The 19,236-nt window shown below is 45.3% G+C and overlaps 1 protein-coding gene and 1 long non-coding RNA gene across 4 annotated transcripts in view; one reads left to right on the forward strand and one right to left on the reverse strand.

The window, feature by feature from the left end:
• The window catches only part of ZFAT (zinc finger and AT-hook domain containing), a 161,685-nt gene extending 151,155 nt beyond the window's left edge, over positions 1-10,530 (reverse strand). Inside the window, exon 1 of one of the 3 annotated variants that reach the window (XM_039524776.1) lies at positions 10,287-10,530. In XM_039524776.1, coding sequence (XP_039380710.1) covers positions 10,287-10,305 — 19 coding nt within the window. In that variant the 5' untranslated portion in view covers positions 10,306-10,530. Of the gene's footprint in view, positions 1-2,622; positions 2,709-10,131; positions 10,172-10,286 lie in introns of those variants that run through there. The other 2 variants (XM_039524777.1, XM_039524778.1) reach the window with 2 other exon arrangements.
• A 14-nt stretch (positions 10,531-10,544) lies between these two features.
• On the forward strand, positions 10,545-14,302 carry LOC120397975. Its single transcript, XR_005594111.1, has 3 exons — positions 10,545-11,037; positions 11,661-11,782; positions 14,171-14,302. It is a non-coding gene; the product is annotated as an uncharacterized LOC120397975 (long non-coding RNA).
• The last annotated feature ends 4,934 nt before the right edge of the window (positions 14,303-19,236 follow it).

A 19,236-nucleotide genomic window follows, 5' to 3' on the forward strand; every position in this document is an offset into this window, starting at 1 on the left:
GCGTGAATAAGAACTTCCTTTTATTTGTTTTAAACCTGCTGCCTATTAATTTCATTTGGTGACCCCTAGTTCTTGTATTATGGGAATAAGTAAATAACTTTTCCTTATCCACTTTCTCAACATCACTCATGATTTTATATACCTCTATCATGTCCCCCCTTAGTCTTCTCTTTTCCAAACTGAAGAGTCCTAGCCTCTTTAATCTTTCCTCATATGGGACCCTCTCTAAACCCCTAATCATTTTAGTTGCCCTTTTCTGAACCTTTTCTAGTGCTAGAATATCTTTTTTGAGGTGAGGAGACCACATCTGTACACAGTATTCGAGATGTGGGCGTACCATGGATTTATATAAGGGCAATAATATATTCTCAGTCTTATTCTCTATCCCCTTTTTAATGATTCCTAACATCCTGTTTGCTTTTTTGACCGCCTCTGCACACTGCGTGGACATCTTCAGAGAACTATCCACAATGACTCCAAGATCTTTTTCCTGACTCGTTGTAGCTAAATTAGCCCCCATCATGTTGTATGTATAGTTGGGGTTATTTTTTCCAATGTGCATTACTTTACATTTATCCACATTAAATTTCATTTGCCATTTTGTTGCCCAATCACTTAGTTTTGTGAGATCTTTTTGAAGTTCTTCACAATCTGCTTTGGTCTTAACTGTCTTGAGTAGTTTAGTATCACCTGCAAACTTTGCCACCTCACTGTTTACCCCTTTCTCCAGATCATTTATGAATAAATTGAATAGGATTGGTCCGAGGACTGACCCTTGGGGAACACCACTAGTTACCCCTCTCCAGCAGCTCTCCAGCTTCAGCATCTCCCAACTTCCCTCTGAATCCCACAGCCATGACTCTGGTTCAGTTCCCCATACCTTGTTTCCTAGCTGCCCTTTGCTCCTTTCCAGCTCCTCCTAGCTCCCCACTCCTCAGTCATTCTACTCTTCCCTAATTCCCCAAGGTCAGCTCCTCCCAGCGTCCTCACTCCCTCAGCAGCCTGCAGAGATAGGCAGGCAAGTACTTGTGCTACCTAGCGTGGACACAGCACCTCTACTCCAACAGGTCTAAGTTTCTCAATGTGAACTACAGCTCCAAATCTCTCTCAGCACTCAGACCTGTAAAAGTAGCTATGATTGTGGACTGAGTGAAGAACAGATCCCACAGACAACTAAGCAGGAATTTTAAATATTCTGCAAACACCTATATATATTGCAAATTAACATCTGCCACTATATCAGTGTTCTCACTATGTACATCAGGGGTAGGCAACCTATGGCACGGGTGCCGAAGGCGGCATGCGAGCTGATTTTCAGTGGCACTCACACTGCCCAGGTCCTGACCAGCAGTCCAGGGGGTTCTGCATTTTAATTTAATTTTAAATGAAGCTTCTTAAACATTTTAAAAACCTTATTTACTTTACATACAATAGTTCAGATACATATTATAGACTTATAGAAAGAGACCTTCTAAAAACGTTAAAATGTATTACTGGCACGTGGAACCTTAAATTAGAGTGAAGAAATGAAAACTCGGCACACCACTTCCGAAAGGCTGCCGACCCCTGGTGTACATGAATACTGTACCAATACTGCCCTGTGCAACATGGTCCAGTTATAACTCATCTACCAGCAGGGCACGTCAATGCAGCCTCTGGCAAGTCTAGCTGTAAAAAACACTAAGGGTGGGTCTAAAGAAAAATCCACAGCTAGCCCGTGCCAGCCAACTCGGGCTCATGGGGCTCGAGCTGTGGGGCTGTTTCGTTGTGTAGAATTCTGGGCTCAGGCTGGAGCCCGAGCTCTGAGACCCTCCTACCAGTGGCCTAGAGCCCGGGCTCCTGCTGAGCCCAGAAGTCTACGCAGCAATGAAAGAGCCCACAGCCCAAGTTGGGTGGAAGGGGGCAGCCGTGGGGTTATTTTTGTTGTGTAGATATACCCTAAGTCAGAGGTCCCCAACCTTTTTCATCTGGCAGGTGCCGGACGATGAGCCACCAAGGACCGTGGCCAGTGGACGAGCATCCACCGAAATGATGCCGAGAAGTGGCAACATCAACAGGCGTCGCCACCAAAATGCTGCCAAAAATCAGCGGCATTTCAGCGGCAATGCCTCTGGATGATGCTGCTTCTCAGCAGCATTTCGGCGGACGCTTGTCCGCAAGACACTCGTCCGCCAGACAGTATGTGGGTGCACATAGATGCCCCAGCGGGTGCCAGGGAGCCCCGCGGGCAATGCGTTGGGGACCACTGCCCTAAGTAATCAATTTATTTCTACACTTTGTTGCTATATGCTACACAAATACAAAAAACTTTGCTATTTTGGCACTACTTCACACACACACACACACACACACACACACACACACACACACCACTGCTGACCTAAAATCTGCAGCTAGTTGAACACAATATAACAAGGCTAGAATTATAATTCATATTGCAGTTTTGCATTGTAATAGGAAAAATAATAATAATCTAACATGAGGATCACTGACTGAGCAAATGAACGTAAAAGGATTGATATTCAAAACTCATGTGCAATATAACAACTGATGCTTTTCATTATATCAAAAGGTGGACACAGCTCTCCTTACAAAATTATGCTTTTAGTAACAACTACTTACACACAAAAAGGAGATTTTCAGCTCCAAACCCCTCGTATTACAATCTGTTGGTTTGTGACACTGGCAGACCAGTGCCAGCTCCTGCCAAGCTCCCCATGTCTCAACTGAACGCTGACAAATACTCTGGCTCACCTGTGTGTTAGATAGTTAAAAAAAGGATTTGAATTATAAGAATGTGTTTAGACTCTATAGCAGGGATCGGCAACCATCGGCACGCGGCCCACCAGGGTAAGCCCCCGGCGGGCCGGGACTGTTTGTTTACCTGCCGTGCCCGCAGGTTCAGCAGATCACAGCTTCCACTGGCAGCAGTTCACCACGCCAGGCCAATGGGGGCTGTGGGAAGCGGCGCGGGCCGAGGGATGTGCTGGCCGCCGCTTCCCACCTGTGAGTTGCTGCATGCATTAAGCTCTCAACAGCTGTATCCCTCAGGTAATATTTGTACAGCTGTATTGTGAGCCTCTGTGACCAGGTAAATCACTATACAGGAGAGAGATATTAATTAGTAAGAAGGGCTGATCTTCAGTAGAAAGCATTACACCTTTTCCAAAACAAAAAGTTTATTGATACCAGAAAAACTAGTGTGGCACACTGCAATTGGACTATCCCTACATACCATCAACAAGAGGACAAAATACTTCTGTTGTTCTGCTCTCCTCCCTGTGAAAGTAAGTCATGCAAGCAGACCCCTGCCATCAGCTGAGTTTGCAGCTCAGCTCAGCAGGAAGGGGATAAACCTACAAAGAAAAGGAAGTTGGTATTTGTGTGCTGCTTGGACTCTGAGGGACAAAGTGTTTCTCAGCATAAGAGAAAGATCCCCAGTGGCTTAGCCTGAATTAGCCCTAAACAACATATAGAATCTGATTACAGCAGCTTTTACCACCTTTTTAAATGTAAGATTGCAACTCATTTGTGTATCTATGTTTACTGGTTTTAATTCTGTAAATAATTCTCTGGTTTCCTTTTTCTATTTAATAAATCTTTATAGTTTATTATAGGATTAGCTACAAGTGTTGTGTTTGGGGTAAGATCTAAGGGGCAACTGACTTGGGGTACATGACTGGTCCTTCGGGACTGGAAGTAACCTGAATATTGCTCTTATTCTTGGTGTGAGACCAGCTATCACAAAGGTATGCTCACATGGGTGGCAAAATAGATTGGAGTACCCAAGGGGACTGTCTGTAACTCCATATTAAGATTGTTTTAGTGCCTGAGGAACTCGCACTTGATAATTAGTTGGGGACATCTCAGGTCTTGTCTACACTAGAGTTTTGTTGACAAAAGTTATGCTGCTTTAATTAAACCGCTGTTGCATGTCCACACTATGCTCCTTGTGTAAGCAGAGCGCATCCACACTAGCAGCTCTTGCATCGACACAGAGAGCAGTGCGCTGTGGGTAGCTATCCCACCATGCAACTGGCTGCAGGGTTCATTGGAAAAGGTTTGCAATACCTCATGGGCCAGGTAAAGCGTCACATGATGCAGGATTCTCAATCCCATCATTCCATGGGCATCCTACTAGACTGCCAGCCACTTTTCAACTGAAGTGTGGAGGGAGGGAAGGAGTGTGTGACAGAGAGTGTGTGTGGGGGGGGGAAAGAGACAGAAACAAAGTGTGTATTGGGGAAGTATATGAGAGATTGTAGTGGGAGGAAGCGCATATGTGAGAAAGACAGTGTGCACTGGGGAAGTGTGTGTGTACTGGGGGAGAGTGTGTCAGCACACTGTCTCTTTAAGTTTAGACAGTCGCCTGGGCAACCAATCCTGGGGGAGGGGGACGCCTCCCATAACATCCCCTGGCTCTACACAGCAGTCTCTTCCCGCCCTCATCCCTGCAACAACAGTCTGCTCTGCCTGCCTGCCAATTCCATATTGATGGTTCTGTGATTCCCTCCGAAATCTCCCACAGCCTCCTCAGCCACCATGAGCATCCTCAGCAGCTCTGAGAGCTCTCCACACTGAGGAACGTCAAAGCTTCCTGGAGCTTTGAAAGGTGAGGGGCACATGCCTGCAGGGCAGCCGAGTTCAAAACAGTAAGCAGAGCGGTCATGGTGGTGGGCCTTGTGGGATACTAGAGAAGGCCAGTTATGTTGACATAACGAACAGCAGCTGATGCTTTGCCACTTTAACTTTACTGCAGAAAGCTCTGTGCCTCGTCTCAAAGTGGTTTTATTTTGTCATCAAAACAGCAGAGTTTTGTCTCCAACAGTAGCTTTGTAGTGTGTACACCACCACTGTTTTGTCAGCAAAAAACTGCCTTTTGACAACAAAACTGTGCAATGCAGACAAGGCCTAAGTATAGAACTCACAACTAATTTGGGGTTTGTGGCCTTGCTCTTAACTGTCTACCCTGAGGTTGGTACTCACGGTCTTGAGTCACTGCAGGCAGCGTTACAGGGTTTTCCAGAAAAGGGGGAGAGGGGACTCACACATGAATATATACGATTTTTTCCTTGGTGTAACTACTTTAGCTCAAACAAGAAGTATCCAAGTTTCATGCTAATATTTAACACAGGAGTAACAAGTAACAGGCCAATAATTTTAGTTGAACATAAAAAGAACTGAACAACTTTGTGATGTGTTAAGTCAATAGACATATTTTGAACTGCACATATACAGAATTATAATATATGCAGTATCACATATTATGTTACTCCCTTCTAACTCTGAATGCATTAACAAAAGTGACATAAGAAAAATGGCATCAAACCCTGCTCGGCTTGTCAGAGAGGAGCACTATTTTCTGCATATTTGCCATCTGTATTCAAATATGTGTTACTACGTAGCTGTGGGTTTTGTTGGCTTCCAGCTGAGTCATTGTGTAGTCAGGGTATTCCACATAGAAAATAAGCAGGTTAAAATAGATACATAAAGAAAAGTCAGACTTTCTTCAAAATATTGTGAAATATGCTAATGCATTTATTTTTATACCTTCAGGCAATCTGCAGTATTTCATAATCTTGATGAAATGCAACTAATTGTGCCAATTGCATTTTTCCATCCTTCAAAAAAGGAGCTTGGAACAAGTATGATCTTCAGTTACCCATACATTTGCCTCAAGAGCAGACACTTAGCCAAAGATTTGATCTTCAGGCCTTTCCTTCCCACCACCACCCATTAACATTTTAGAGTTATAAATTGAGGGAAAATACTGGCATTAACTAATTTTAGTTCTCTTTCTTTGGTGTGGTGAAAACCATCATTTCATTGTCTCTAATCAGTAAGCTCTGCACAAGTAAAGCTTCAGCAAGAAGTTTAAAAATGCTACACATGCTGTAGGACACTAAACGGTGCCATATTTCCTGTTGATTCTTACAAAAGCCTTGTCTACATTACATTTAGTGGCAACTCTGGGAGTCCTAGGGCTTATCTACACAGGGACTCTCAGGAAAGTTATAACGAATCAACTAAAGGTTCAAAAAGTCAATGTGAGGAAGTTAAAAAGCATTAAGTCCTCATGTAGATGCTCTCACTTAAAGTGATCTTAGCTCACTGTGACTTAATCCTCCTTGGAATGTGGGAGACTTGAGAGAAGGTGGTGGGGTGTCTGGGTCAGAGAAAGTGAAAATGACTCTCTAACCCAGTGGTTAACATGCTCACCTGGGAAACCCAGGGCCCAATCCCTGATGCAATCAATGTTTAAGTGTTTTATACAAAGTGGAACAGTTTCAACAGGAGGGACAAAGAAAAACCCATAGGTACCTTGTAGCTCAATGATTAGTACATTCAGCAAGGAGATAGGAGAGCTGGGTTCAAATCCCTGCTCCCAATCAGACAGAGTGGGGACTTGATCCTGAGTATGCCACTTGAGAATTCCATCTTTTGAACTACTGGGTATAAGAGACTGGAACTACCATACTTTTTGCATGTCAGGTGTGCTCTGATCTCATTTCTGGGATCAGGCCCTGATGGCAAGGTAAGCGAGGGAACATTTAGTTTGTGAATCCCATCAAGACTAAGGCTCAAAGCTGCTCTGTGGTATCAGAACTTAGGCAGCTTTGTGCATGGGGCATAGCTGTCTTTAAAATTAGACAAAATATTGGTCTGTTCTATCCCTTAAGGTTAATTCAATAATGTCAAAATTTTCTACAGCAGCCAATGATTTTGGATGTCTTATCTTTTGGGTGCCTTACTTGACATCCCTTGAATCTTTGTGGACCTAGCCCAAAGTGTCTCAAGTCTCTCTCCCTCATATATTATATACCAAAAAACTAAAAACCATTCTTCCTGAACTATGCAGACTTCGGAACTGGATGAAAAAAAAATTCTTTAATTACTTGTTTAGTCTAGACAGGATGACTTAAGTCTAAAAACTCCAATGCCACATCTCAAAATCAGCATTAGAATATACCTTGTCAACGGGAAATTTAAACAGTGAAAAGCTTATGTGGCCTATTCATCACATACAGAAAGTGAGGCTCTTGCCTGTCAGGATGGCAAAGCAAACTGATGCTTAGCACTTGCTTTCATCTGATCATGAAACAATTTAGGTAGGAATCAAATGTAGCAAACTTTCTTCTAAAAATGGCTGAAATAGACACACATGAAAAAATTCATAGAAGAAAATTAAGTCTGTATGCACACTGCTGCAGTTTAAAAGAGATCAATTTATTTATCAAGGGACATAACCAACAGTTAAGTTTTTAGTATATAGCAGGGGTAGGCAACCTATGGCACGCGTGCCAAAAGCGGCACATGAGCTGATTTTCAATGGCACTCACACTGCCCGGGTCCTGGCCACCCATCCAGGGGTGCTCTGCATTTTAATTTAATTTTAAATGAAGTTTCTTAAACATTTAAAAACCTTATTTACTTTACATACTACAATAGTTTAGTTATATATTATAGTCTTATAGAAAGAGACCTTCTAAAAATGTTAAAATGTATTACTGGCACGCGAAACCTTAAATTAGAGTGAATAAATGAAGACTCGGCACACCACTTCTGAAAGGCTGCCGACCCCTGGTATATAGGATAGTTGATTACAAAGTTGATAGAGATCCTATTATTACGATAACTGTATAAAAGATCCTACAAAATATCTATACTAGGATATAAATATCTGGTTTATACTATATGTACCTTTTCTCACATAATTATTTTAAAAAACATGCGACAACTATCTAACTAAATGTTCTACAAGGCTATAGTTATCTTACATTCATAGACAACAAAAGTTATATTCCATGTTCTAGTAGCAACCTCTTGTGGCCAAACACAGGTGCTGCATTCTACACTTTACCAACCCTATCCTGCAAGGTACTGTGGCCTGAAGCAAAAGACACTGAAGACACTCATAAGAAAATAAACCAACATCCTCAAAACTGGCCACTGATTTTGGGTACCCTACCTGAGATGCCTCGCACCTGACTTTTAGAAGTGCAGAGTATCCATAATTCTACTTGAAATCACCTGGAACTGTAGGCGTTCTGCACAACAGTTGGCCGAAAATCAGGTTCAAAAAAGTCACTCAAATATTATTGAACTGGGGCCAAAATGCAGGGCATGTCTCCAATTTTAATCTATGTCCCCACATAACATTATGTAGATTGATCCTGCTATTTGCACAAGATAGCCATAACGTCCTTTTTATAAACATTTGAAATACAAAAAATGACACTAGTTTAGTGCACATTAGTAGGACATTTTATAGTTACTCCCCTTTGTAAGTTATTTTCACACATGAACATTAGAAACTACTTTTTCCTTTTTTTCTGGCACTCTTCTAAACAGTTTAGACCGGGGGTGGGCAAACTTTTTGGTCCAAGCACAACATCTGGGTGGGGAAACTGTATGCAGGGCCATGAATGTAGGGCTGGGGAGGGAGTGCAGGGTGTGGGAGGGGGTGCAGGAGGGGTGCGTGGTGCAGCACGGGGTTGGAGGCTCAGGGCAGGGAGTTGGGGTGCAGGAAGGGGTACAGAGTGGGGGAGAGGGCTCAGGGCAGGAGGCTGGCATGCAGGAGGGGTGCAGGTGTGGCAGGAAGCTCAGGCCCTGGAGGCGGAGTGCAGGAGGGGGCTCTGGGCATGGGGTTGGAATGCAGCAGACGACTAAAGGGCAAGGCAGGGGGGTTCAGGGCAGGGGGTTGGGATCCTGGGTGCAGGAGGTGTTCAGGGTGCAGGCTCCGGCCCAGTGCTGCTTACCTGGAGCGGCTCCAGGGTGACAGCAGAGCACAACAGGGCTAAAGCAGGCTCCCTGCCTGTCCTGGCCCCATACCACTCCCAGAAGTAGCCAGCATGTTCGGCAATGGCACCTGGGGGCAGGATAGGGCAGGCGACTCCACCACGTGCTGCCCTCACTTGCAGATACCACCTCCAAAGCTCCAATTGGCCACAGTTTCCCATTCCCGGCCACTGGGAGCTGTGGGGGGAGGTGCCTGCAGGTGAGGGCAGCGCACAGCAGGGGTAGGCAACCTATGGCATGCGTGCCAAAAGCGGCACATGAGCTGATTTTCAGTGGCACTCACACTGCCCGGGTCTTGCCCACCCATCCAGGGGTGCTCTGCCTTTTAATTTAATTTTAAATGAAGCTTCTTATACATTTTAAAAACCTTATTTACTTTACATACAACAATAGTTTAGTTATATATTATAGACTTATAGAAAGAGACCTTCTAAAAGCATTCAAATATATTACTGGCACGCGAAACCTTAAATTAGAGTGAATACATGAAGACTCGGCACATCACTTCTGAAACGTGGCCGGCCCCTGCTCTAAATACATCTAACAGCAGTGAAGCTTCCTTATAGAGATTTAGCAGCACTTCTTCCTTAACAGTAAATTACATGCCAAAAACCCTACTGGGCAGTCTGAGTCTATAGGGCAGTGGGAAGGGGTGGAGGGACTCATAACCACCATCTCCAGGCAGCAGGCAGGAACTCAGGACCCCACTTCACCCACCCTTCCTTGCCCAGCTCGCTCCTATAGGCGGTGGGGGGGGGGGAGTGGGGAACTGAAGCCAAGGCTTGGCAGTCATAGATGGGAAAGGCTGGCTCCCCTCCCCAAGGGGAAGGGATTCCCCCTGCCCATATGTGGACTTGCCAGCGCAGGAAGAAGCGCCACCCTCCTGGGGGCGGCCCTTCCGCAGGCCCCTGCCTAGAAAAGGCAAATCCCGCAGTGTCAGGGCAGGGGCCGGTCCTGCCCCGCTCCAAAGAGAAGCACGGGGAGGGGGCGCGTGGAGACTTTCTTCCTGCCCCCCAACAGGCAATGAGGGTGGCGAGCAGGCCCGTCGGTCCCGCCCCCCCGGCTCTGGCGCGAAGGGGAGGAGAGGGGGGCTGGCTTGGCTAGCAGAGGGCTCGGGGGCTCACAGCAGGTTGGCTGAATATCGGGGGGAGGCAGGAACAGGCTCAGGATGAGGGGGGGCTGGCGAGCAGCAGCAGCCCCCCCCCCCGGGTTAATTAGCTCTGGGGTTCCGGCTCCCCTCCCTAGCTGCCGTGAGGCCGGCCCGGGGGGAGTGCCCGGGAGGTCGGTGGCTGAGGAAAGAGGGGCCATGTCGGCGGTGGGAATAATACATACGGGAACTACTTCACACGCGGATAGATCATAAATGAACAGCTACCGGACGGGTCTACTTTTTATGCTCCCCCTCTCCTTCTCCCAGGACAGGATCCCTCCGCGCGCGCGTTCCCCTCCCCCACTGCTCACATTTAGACCCGGGCCGCCCCGCTCACCTGCAGCCGGAGCCTCCATAGTCGGTCGCGGGAGCGGGTGGTAGTGAAGTAAGGCAAAGGTGGGGGTTTTAAAGCACTTTCGTCCCAGTCGACTAGGCCGCCTGGGCGCCCCGCTGGCTTCCCCGCTGCTTATGAAATTATTATTTTTAATGGGGGTCAGAAAAGCGAGGTGGCGGATTATGGCGAATCTGCCGCGTCCGACACGGCGGCTTCTTGCTCAGCGACGTCGCACGGAGAGCGCGAGGGGGGAGGGGGAAGATAGGGAGGGGCTGGGAGAAGGCGCGCGCCATCCAACCGCCGCCGAGCGAGCCGTTGTTAGGTGGCGCGTGCGCGCCTCTTTCCTACCCGGAGTCGCGAGCGCTCGCTCCTCCTCTCTAATGCGGAGCTGCGGCGTCGCCAGGGATGCGCGCGGGGCGGTTGCGGCCGTCACAGCCAGGCGCCGCGCGGAGCGGCGTTCAGGGGTCCTCGTGGGGCGGCTGCAGCCCCAGCGGCGCTCAGTCAGGATCCCAGCCGACCGGATTGCGCAATAAACTGGCGGGTTCTCCGGCCCTTTCTCACCGGCTCCGGGGCTGCTGGAGCGGAGAGAGCCCGGGGAGGAGGGAGCCGCGCGTTCACCTTGTACCTGTGAGGAGGGGGCGAGGCCTGCGGGGGTGAAGCGGGCCCCTGCCTCAGTTTCCCCCTCCTGGCAGTAGCTACAGGAGAGAACTTGGGCAGCGGTGCCAGTCAGAGGCTGCTCGCACGGCATTGGGAGGTATGATTGCGGCTCCCCTGCGCACGCCTGTGCTAGCTTTAGCTTGGGTTCCGGGGGTGGGGGCTGGTACAGCCTGTACTGCTCTACAGATTTACTGCTGTCGGGAGAGGTTACAGCTAGCACAGGTATTCCCAGGCTGCAGTCACACCTCCCAGTGCAGTGTAGACGTGCTCTGAGACACCACTTCCCTTTCCCTGATGCTGACGTAGGTGAGGTTGGGGAAGTGCTGGAGCCCCCTTTTTATAAAAGAAGGGGGCTGGGAGTTAGGCAAGGATGCAGCTCTCTCCTGGGGCTGGAATCTGATGAGCTTCAGGCCACACTACAAAGTTCATCTGTGCCCACCTTCTGGGGAAGGGACTGGTGTTTGTGGTGGTAAGATACGGCTTGGATTTGATTGTTAGAGTTGCTCATGAGTTTTGAGGAGGCTGCTGTCTCTCAAACGTTGTACTTTTAAAATTATGTTAAAGGCACCTTGGCGCTCAGGTAGGAACACTTTTTCTGTAGACTCAAATAGAGAAATGGTAAAGCTAGGTTATAAATGTGGATTCTCTTGCCTCAACTAAAATTCCCTGAGTTTGAGGCACTGAGCACCCATAGCTAACATCTTCATGTTAATTTATTAGCTGTGACTCAGGAGATAGAGGTTCAGTTCCCTGCTGCATCACTTACTTCCTGTGTGACCGAGGGCAAATCACTTAGCCTCTCTGTGCTTCATTCCCTGCTTCACCACGTATCCTTGTAAGATGTAAGCTTATCCAACCTCTTGTTTTAAGCAGTTGGGTTTTTTTTAGATAATGTTCAAAATAGATGTAATAAAATGTTCTCTATAAGGACCAGATTAATAATATTTAGCATCTATAGTACTTACCCTTTATTTTCAAAGTACTGTATGTATATTAAGTATTTAATCTGAACTATATTAAATGTTATTACTCTTTCTAGATTGGCTCCATGATGCTGAGGGGGGAGGGAATGCCAGTGGGACTTCCCACTCTCCATCCACTGATTCTTTACCCTTTATGTCTTTGTGAATCACAGTCTTGTGTGGAGCCCTCTGTATAGTGCTACCAGTGATGTGGAGGAAGCTGAGACCCAATTTTGTGAGGGAGGACTGTATGTAAAAATTCCCCCCAGTGCATGAATCTGGGGGATGGACCTTATGTGGGCTTCTGTTATGGTGCTGCAGAATCTTTAATTGTTCTCCACATCCCTCTCTCCCCCAACCTCTTAATTTTTGCAAGGGAATAACACTGAGTTAAAATCATAAATACAGCATTTTAGAACAAATAAGTTGCCATAAATCAGGAAAAGGCATGTGCTTTCTAAAGGACAGGTAACACGTATGAACACAGACCCTGATTTCTGCAGTGGGTCATCAGTGGGACTTTGTGTGAGCTACAGGGATCCACCTGCACAGAACTCATTATACAATATGATGGGGGCTAATTTAGCTACAACGAGTCAGGAAAAAGATCTTGGAGTCATCGTGGATAGTTCTCTGAAGATGTCCACGCAGTGTGCAGAGGCGGTCAAAAAAGCAAACAGGATGTTAGGAATGATTAAAAATGGGATAGAGAATAAGACTGAGAATATATTATTGCCCTTATATAAATCGATGGTACGCCTACATCTCGAATACTGCATACAGGTGTGGTCTCATCTGAAAAAAGATATACTGGTGCTAGAAAAGGTTTAGAAAAGGGCAACTAAAATGATTAGGGGTTTGGAGAGGGTCCCATATGAGGAGAGATTAAAGAGGCTAGGACTCTTCAGCTTGGAAAAGAGGAGACTAAGGGGGGATATGATAGAGGTATATAAAATCATGAGTGATGTGGAGAAAGTAGATAAGGAACAGTTATTTACTTATTCCCATAATACAAGAACTAGGGGTCATCAAATGAAATTAATAGGCAGCAGGTTTAAAACAAATAAAAGGAAGTTCTTCACGCAGCGCACAGTCAACTTGTGGAACTCCTTACCTGAGGAGGTTGTGAAGGCTAGGACTATAATTGGATAAATTCATGGTGGTTAAGTCCATAAATGGCTATTAGCCAGGATGGGTAAGGAATGGTGTCCCTAGCCTCTGTTTGTCAGAGGATGGAGATGGATGGCAGGAGAGAGATCACTTGATCGTTGCCTGTTAGGTTCACTCCCTCTGGGGCACCTGGCATTGGCCACTGTCGGTAGACAGGATACTGGGCTAGATGGACCTTTGGCTGACCCGGTACGGACGTTCTTATGTTCTTAGGAGCTGGGCCTCAGGCTCCAATTCAACAAAATACATAAGCATGTGCTCAAATCCATTCTTTTTTAGCAAAGCACTTAAGGTTACTGTCATTTCAGTCTTTTGTTATAACCTCATAGGAATCTATACCAATCCATATTACTTTACTAGAATCATGTTGTCAGGTTCTTTCATCATAAGCAGAAGAAATAAAAAAAAAACAGTTATTAGCATTGATGTGATTACTTTTCATTGAATATCCTGAAATATATCAATGACTATTTTCGAGCAAAACTATATTGTTTTGGTTTGATTTGAATCTGAAAGTCACTACTAGGGAATGGAGCTGAAAAAGTTTGCCTCCTGCTGTTGTTTTTTTCCTGCAAAAACAAAGAAAGCACTATTGATTAGTTGATGGAATGGTTGATTCATAAGTTTTTTGTGAATACTATTGATAATACACCAAGGGTGGCTTTTTTTTAAAAGAGCTATTTGAATTTGGTTTCAGATCTGACTATTGAAAGTTCACACCATTAAAAAGAGACATTCAGTTCCTTGTCAATACTGTCAACTCCTTTGTGTTAACCTTAAAGTGACCATCATTTGTGTCACTTGTCTTGACAACTGATTGCAATAAAACAGTGTAAACAGGTGTACACTTCAGCTGAAGGGTCCATACAGAGACTTCAACACATGTGCTTAACTTTAACCATATAAGTAATCCCTTTCAATCAAGCCTTTGTAGGATCAGGGATTTTGGGTGAAGTTATACTCTGAAAAGTGGTTCTGCATTTGGGCCTCAATGACCTTCATGGACAGTTTTCACAGTATACAAATAAAGGGATGTTTTCTCTGACTGCCAGCTCTGTAAACGACCTGTGAATAACAAACTATGTTCTTCCTACATAGGGAAGGTCCTCCACAGTATTTTTCACCTCTCTTGGGTGCCAGAAGATTGGAGCCAAGATGCTAGCCACATAACTACTGCAGTGGCTAAGGACTATGAAGCTTGTAAAGCTCAATAAAATGAGTAAACATTGAGTCATTGTTAAAATCATATTTTGTCATTAATGCCTGGTAGTTTGCAACTCGAAATTGAAGGGCAGCCAATTAGTAACTTTTCTTGCCCAGGAGATCAAGGTGTTTAGACTCCTTCTTAAGAGATAGTCTGGAGTGTGCTTGATGTTTTCTTTTGTTGACTTCAGGGAGTTGGAGTAACGCTTCTCCCATCCAACCTCCATTCCCTTGGCTGGAATATAATATTTTTTGTCTGTCCATTTGCAAGAGGCAAAATAGTGGCAAGTATCTGCCATAGAGCATGAGCTGGTACCTCATTGATGGATAGGGAGGGAGATCTTACCCTGAAGGTGAATGTATAAAATGTCCACCAGGGAATGTTGAGACGCCTGAACTTCTCCAATGGACTCTGGAGCGATTTGGCTAGATACCTCAGTAAGTTCTGGAAGGCCCTAAAGTCATCTGCATAAGAGGGCAGTGGTGGAATTACTGCCTCATTGGGGAAGAGAAGGACTTGGCTGAAGGTGGAGATTATTCTTTGTTCAGTGGGTCTTGCTCCTCTCGGGCTCTTCAGGTATGGAGGGAACGTGGTACCAGCGAGCAATCTTGGGATGGCAGAAGCCATTGCACTGCTGACAGGTGTTTCTTCCATGCAGATACCCTATAAAATTGGTAGCTGTAATGTGTCCAGGGGGTCCAGTAGGCCCACTATGCAGGTGAATAGGAGAAGAGTCCCCGAGTTTGTGCCCAGGGAACCTAGGACATTTGCTGGTCTCTGAAAAGTTCTCAGGGTTCATCCATAGAGGAATGTGGTTGCACAGTGCTGAAACAGAGCCCTGTACAAAAATCTCAGAGCAAGGATGTCATCCCCCAAGTTGAAAAGAGGGGCTTCGAGCATCAGTGCCGATACAGGAGGCAATGGATCAGATCCTGTTCTGGTGGGAAAAGGTTCAGTCACCAATTGTCGAAGTGGTATTAGTGAATGGGCTTTTATGGTATCCTTAGGAGAGAAGAGACTGATTCCTCAGATAAGATACTTAGAGGAAAGGAATCTGGAGGGCCATGTTAATGAGCAGTAGAAACCAGAGGTTGCAATGGGCCTTGGAACAGGGATTCATGCAGGAGTGAGGATGCTGCAAAAAGAGACATACCTAAAAGGTACTGGACACCAGATATCAGAACATTCGCATACTTGTACACTCCACACAGATGATAAGGAACAAACTGACCCATCCCAATGACCGGGCCAAAAGGGTAATATGATGGATAGAGTTGTTTTGTTCGAACCAACATGTACAAGGTGAGAGGCAGCACCTTACTACGTAGAGGGGTTGCACCTCAATAGGTCAGGAGTGATGTGTAACTTGTTTGTACCTCTGTATAAGAATGCACCTCTGAGTGGATGTCTTTGTCCAGTCTAGGGGGCAGTGGAAAGTCCCGCCACTGATTGAGCTGAGTCCATTGTCAGAGGTCACATATTCGTAGTATGTCCTGTAGAGTAAAGTCTAGAGGGAACTATTACTGTGCTTTGTTTGACAATAAACCTGGCCAACGTGCCTTCGTACCTTACTAGAGTCTGTGGTCACTGGGGGTTCTCTCGGGGTCTGCTGTGTCAGCTATCTGCGCAGAGCTGGGACAGCACACAGGGGGAGCACATGCATGCAGCCGAGTGATATCAACATTGAAAAGAGCAGAGCACCACACCAGTAGCATCTGACAACATGCAGTACCAGAGGAGCAGACAAAAATATTTCTCTACTTGGAGTGCTGATGTCCCAAGGAGGACAGTATCAGAGAGGGAGTCTCTGTTGGTCTTTGTGGTCTTTATGGCTTTGAGGGGATGAGCTCTGGAGGTAGTCTTAGAGTCCCTGATTTTAGATGCATCTCAGTGCCAGATGGTTCTGAGATAAACAGCACTGAAAGGCCCTTAACTGAAGACCTCTCTGATCAGAACTTCTTAGGTGGCACCAGCATCTGTAGGAGCCTTGGCTGTACTTATTGTGGATACATAGAGCCTGAGAATTGGCCCTGTGAGGTGACTTACCACTCTTTCTAGAGTCTGTAGTAGGAGTCTTTTAGAGAATTTCATCTCTGGAGCTGCCCCTGGAACTCCCGAAGTCCCTGGAATGGCCTGAAACATTGCACCCCTGGTACATTGGCCTCAATGTTTGCATAGGGTTTAAAGGAAGGTCTTGCAAGGATAGAAAGGCTAGGCTGACACTCCTCGTAACAGAGCTCTCCTTAGCTCTAGCAGGAACTGTTTGGATGGAACATGAGTTTCTCTGAGATATGGGAGATGGCTAGAGTGGCTTTCACTACAGGGAAAAGACCTGTGGCAGGTCTGGTAGGGCTTGAACCCCAGGGTCTTAGGCATAACCCAGGCAGTGCCATAGACCACAAAGTGTGAGGCAACTAGTTCAGACAGGTGGGAGGATGGGGAAAGACCCCAAGCACAAGTTGCATTACAACTAAAATAAAATTTAAATAAGGAAGGAAAATAAGAAAGGCAGGGAGTTGCTGAAAGCAGCAGATGCTGGAATTGCTCCATCTCAAGTTGCAAGAGGTTGTAAAGGAGCTAGAGTGGCAGCAGGTCTGCTCTGTGCCTCCTTGTATGCCCTCACCTGGGAATATGAGGTGCTGCTATGTGCAGGTGTGGACGCTGCTATTTACAATCTCCCATCAAGTGTGCATGGGCTCTCACATCCTGCAGTGGAGCACTCATAGGGGAAAACTGTTCACACACTTTTTGGGTTCCCTTTTTGCAAATATTCTAGCAAATGCGTTTAGTTGCAGGAATATTTGCCAAAACTGCTAGTCTTAGCAAATATTACAAAGCAAAAGCAGCAAAGAGTCCTGTGGCACCTTATAGACTAACAGACATATTGGAGCATGAGCTTTCGTGGGTGAATACCCACTTCGTCGGATGCAAGTATTCACCCACGAAAGCTCATGCTCCAATATGTCTGTTAGTCTATAAGGTGCCACAGGACATTCTGCTGCTTTTACAGATCCAGACTAACACGGCTACCCCTCTGATTACAAAGCAAGTGTCAAGTTTATAATTTCAAGTATTTGCAGCAGCAACATGAGTCTGAGAATTGCACTAAACCAAGTTCTGTGGGGGGGTGGGCGGGCAGGTGGGACGTGACCTTGGTTCTCTGTTAGTTCACATATTGAATGCTTACAACAAATTGCTCTCAAATAAGATGATCAATACTTTGTAGAAATTATGTGGCTAAAAAAGAAAATTGCAACATTCACAGAAAATTTAGAACTCAGGTTGTGCATTACAAATTATTTACTCAATTTTGGCCAGAATGGAATCCGCCTAATTGTATTCTCCCTGCAGTGCTAACAAAATTTAAATTACTGAAAATTAAAGCAAGCAGTTGTGATGCTGAATTCACACAAGTATCTAGACTGTTGAGTAAGAAGGTGCTATTTTGAAAGTTTCTTTTCTGACCATAACCACACTTTAGAGGTTTACTTTCTTTCTTTTTTTTTTTTAAAAAGACACATATTAGAAAACTTTCAATCTAAAATGCAAACAGAGCATTGTCATTGAGCTGGTGTGTTTCCAGTGGGATCCCTCAGGGATCAGTTCCTAGCCCCACACTATTTAACACTTTTATCAATGACCTCATGAAAACAAAATCATCACTGATAAAGTTTATAGATGGCCCAAATATAGGGGGAGTGATAATGAAGAGGACAGGTCAATAATACAGAGTGAACTGGATCGCTAGGTAAGCTAGATGCAAGCAAACAATATACAGTTACATTTAGATGTATTAAAATGGATCAACTAGGAACAAAGAACATAGGCCATATGTACAGGGTGGAGGATTCTATCCTGGGAAGCAGTGACTCTGGAAAAGATTTGGGGGTCATGAATAATCAGCTGAAGGTGAATCCTCGGTGCAACACTGGTCAAAAGGGCTAATGTGATTATTGAATGCATAAACAGAAATCTTGAGTAGGAGTAGATAGGTCATTTTACTTTTGTATTTGGTACTGGTGCAACAACTACTGGAATGTGTCCAGTTCTGGTGTCAGCATTTCAAAATGGACGTTGATAAATTGGACAGAGTTCAGAGAAGAGCCATGAACATTATTAAAAGATGCTTTATAATGATAGACTCACAGAGCGCAATCTATTTAACTTAACAGAGAAGGTTTAAGTGGTGACTTGAGTATAGTATAAGTACCTACATGGGGAACAAATATTTGATAATGGGCTCTTCAATCTAACAGAGAAAGGTAGAACATGATCCAATGGCTGAACATTGAAGCTACACAAATTAAGACTGGAAATAAGGTATAAATTTTTAACAGTAAGGGTAATTAAACATTGAACAATTTACCATGGGTCATGGTGGATTTTTCCATCACTGGCACTTTTTAATCAAGACTGGATTTTTTAAATAAAATATCTGCTCTGGGAATTATTTTGGGGGAAGTTCTATGGCTTGTGTTATATGGGAGGTCAGACGAGGCTCACAATGATCCCTTCTGCCCTTGGAAGCTGTGACTACATTCTGAGTTTCTTGTCAAACATAATGACAGGTTTCAGAGTAGCAGCCGTGTTAGTCTGTATCTGCAAAAAGAACAGGAGTACTTGTGGCACCTTAAAGACTAACAAATTTATTTTAGCATGAGCTTTCGTGAGCTGCAGCTCACTTCCATTCTATGCATCCGAAGAAGTGAGCTGCAGCTCACGAAAGCTCATGCTAAAATAAATTTGTTAGTCTTTAAGGTGCCACAAGTACTCCTGTTCTTTTGTCAAACATAGATTCTTTGAGGACAGTATAATGGGGTAGACTACTGCTGGGGGACCCCTTGTAGCTGGATCTGGGGAGTAGCTCTTATTCAGCCTGGTACCTCTTTCCATCAGGTGCTCGAACTATGATATCCACTCTCTCTGGGACATGGGGTACTCCCTCTTTGTGATTCAGCCC

This window comes from Mauremys reevesii, linkage group 2 (genome assembly GCF_016161935.1).
Source record: "Mauremys reevesii isolate NIE-2019 linkage group 2, ASM1616193v1, whole genome shotgun sequence".
Classification (NCBI taxonomy): Eukaryota; Metazoa; Chordata; order Testudines; family Geoemydidae; genus Mauremys; species Mauremys reevesii.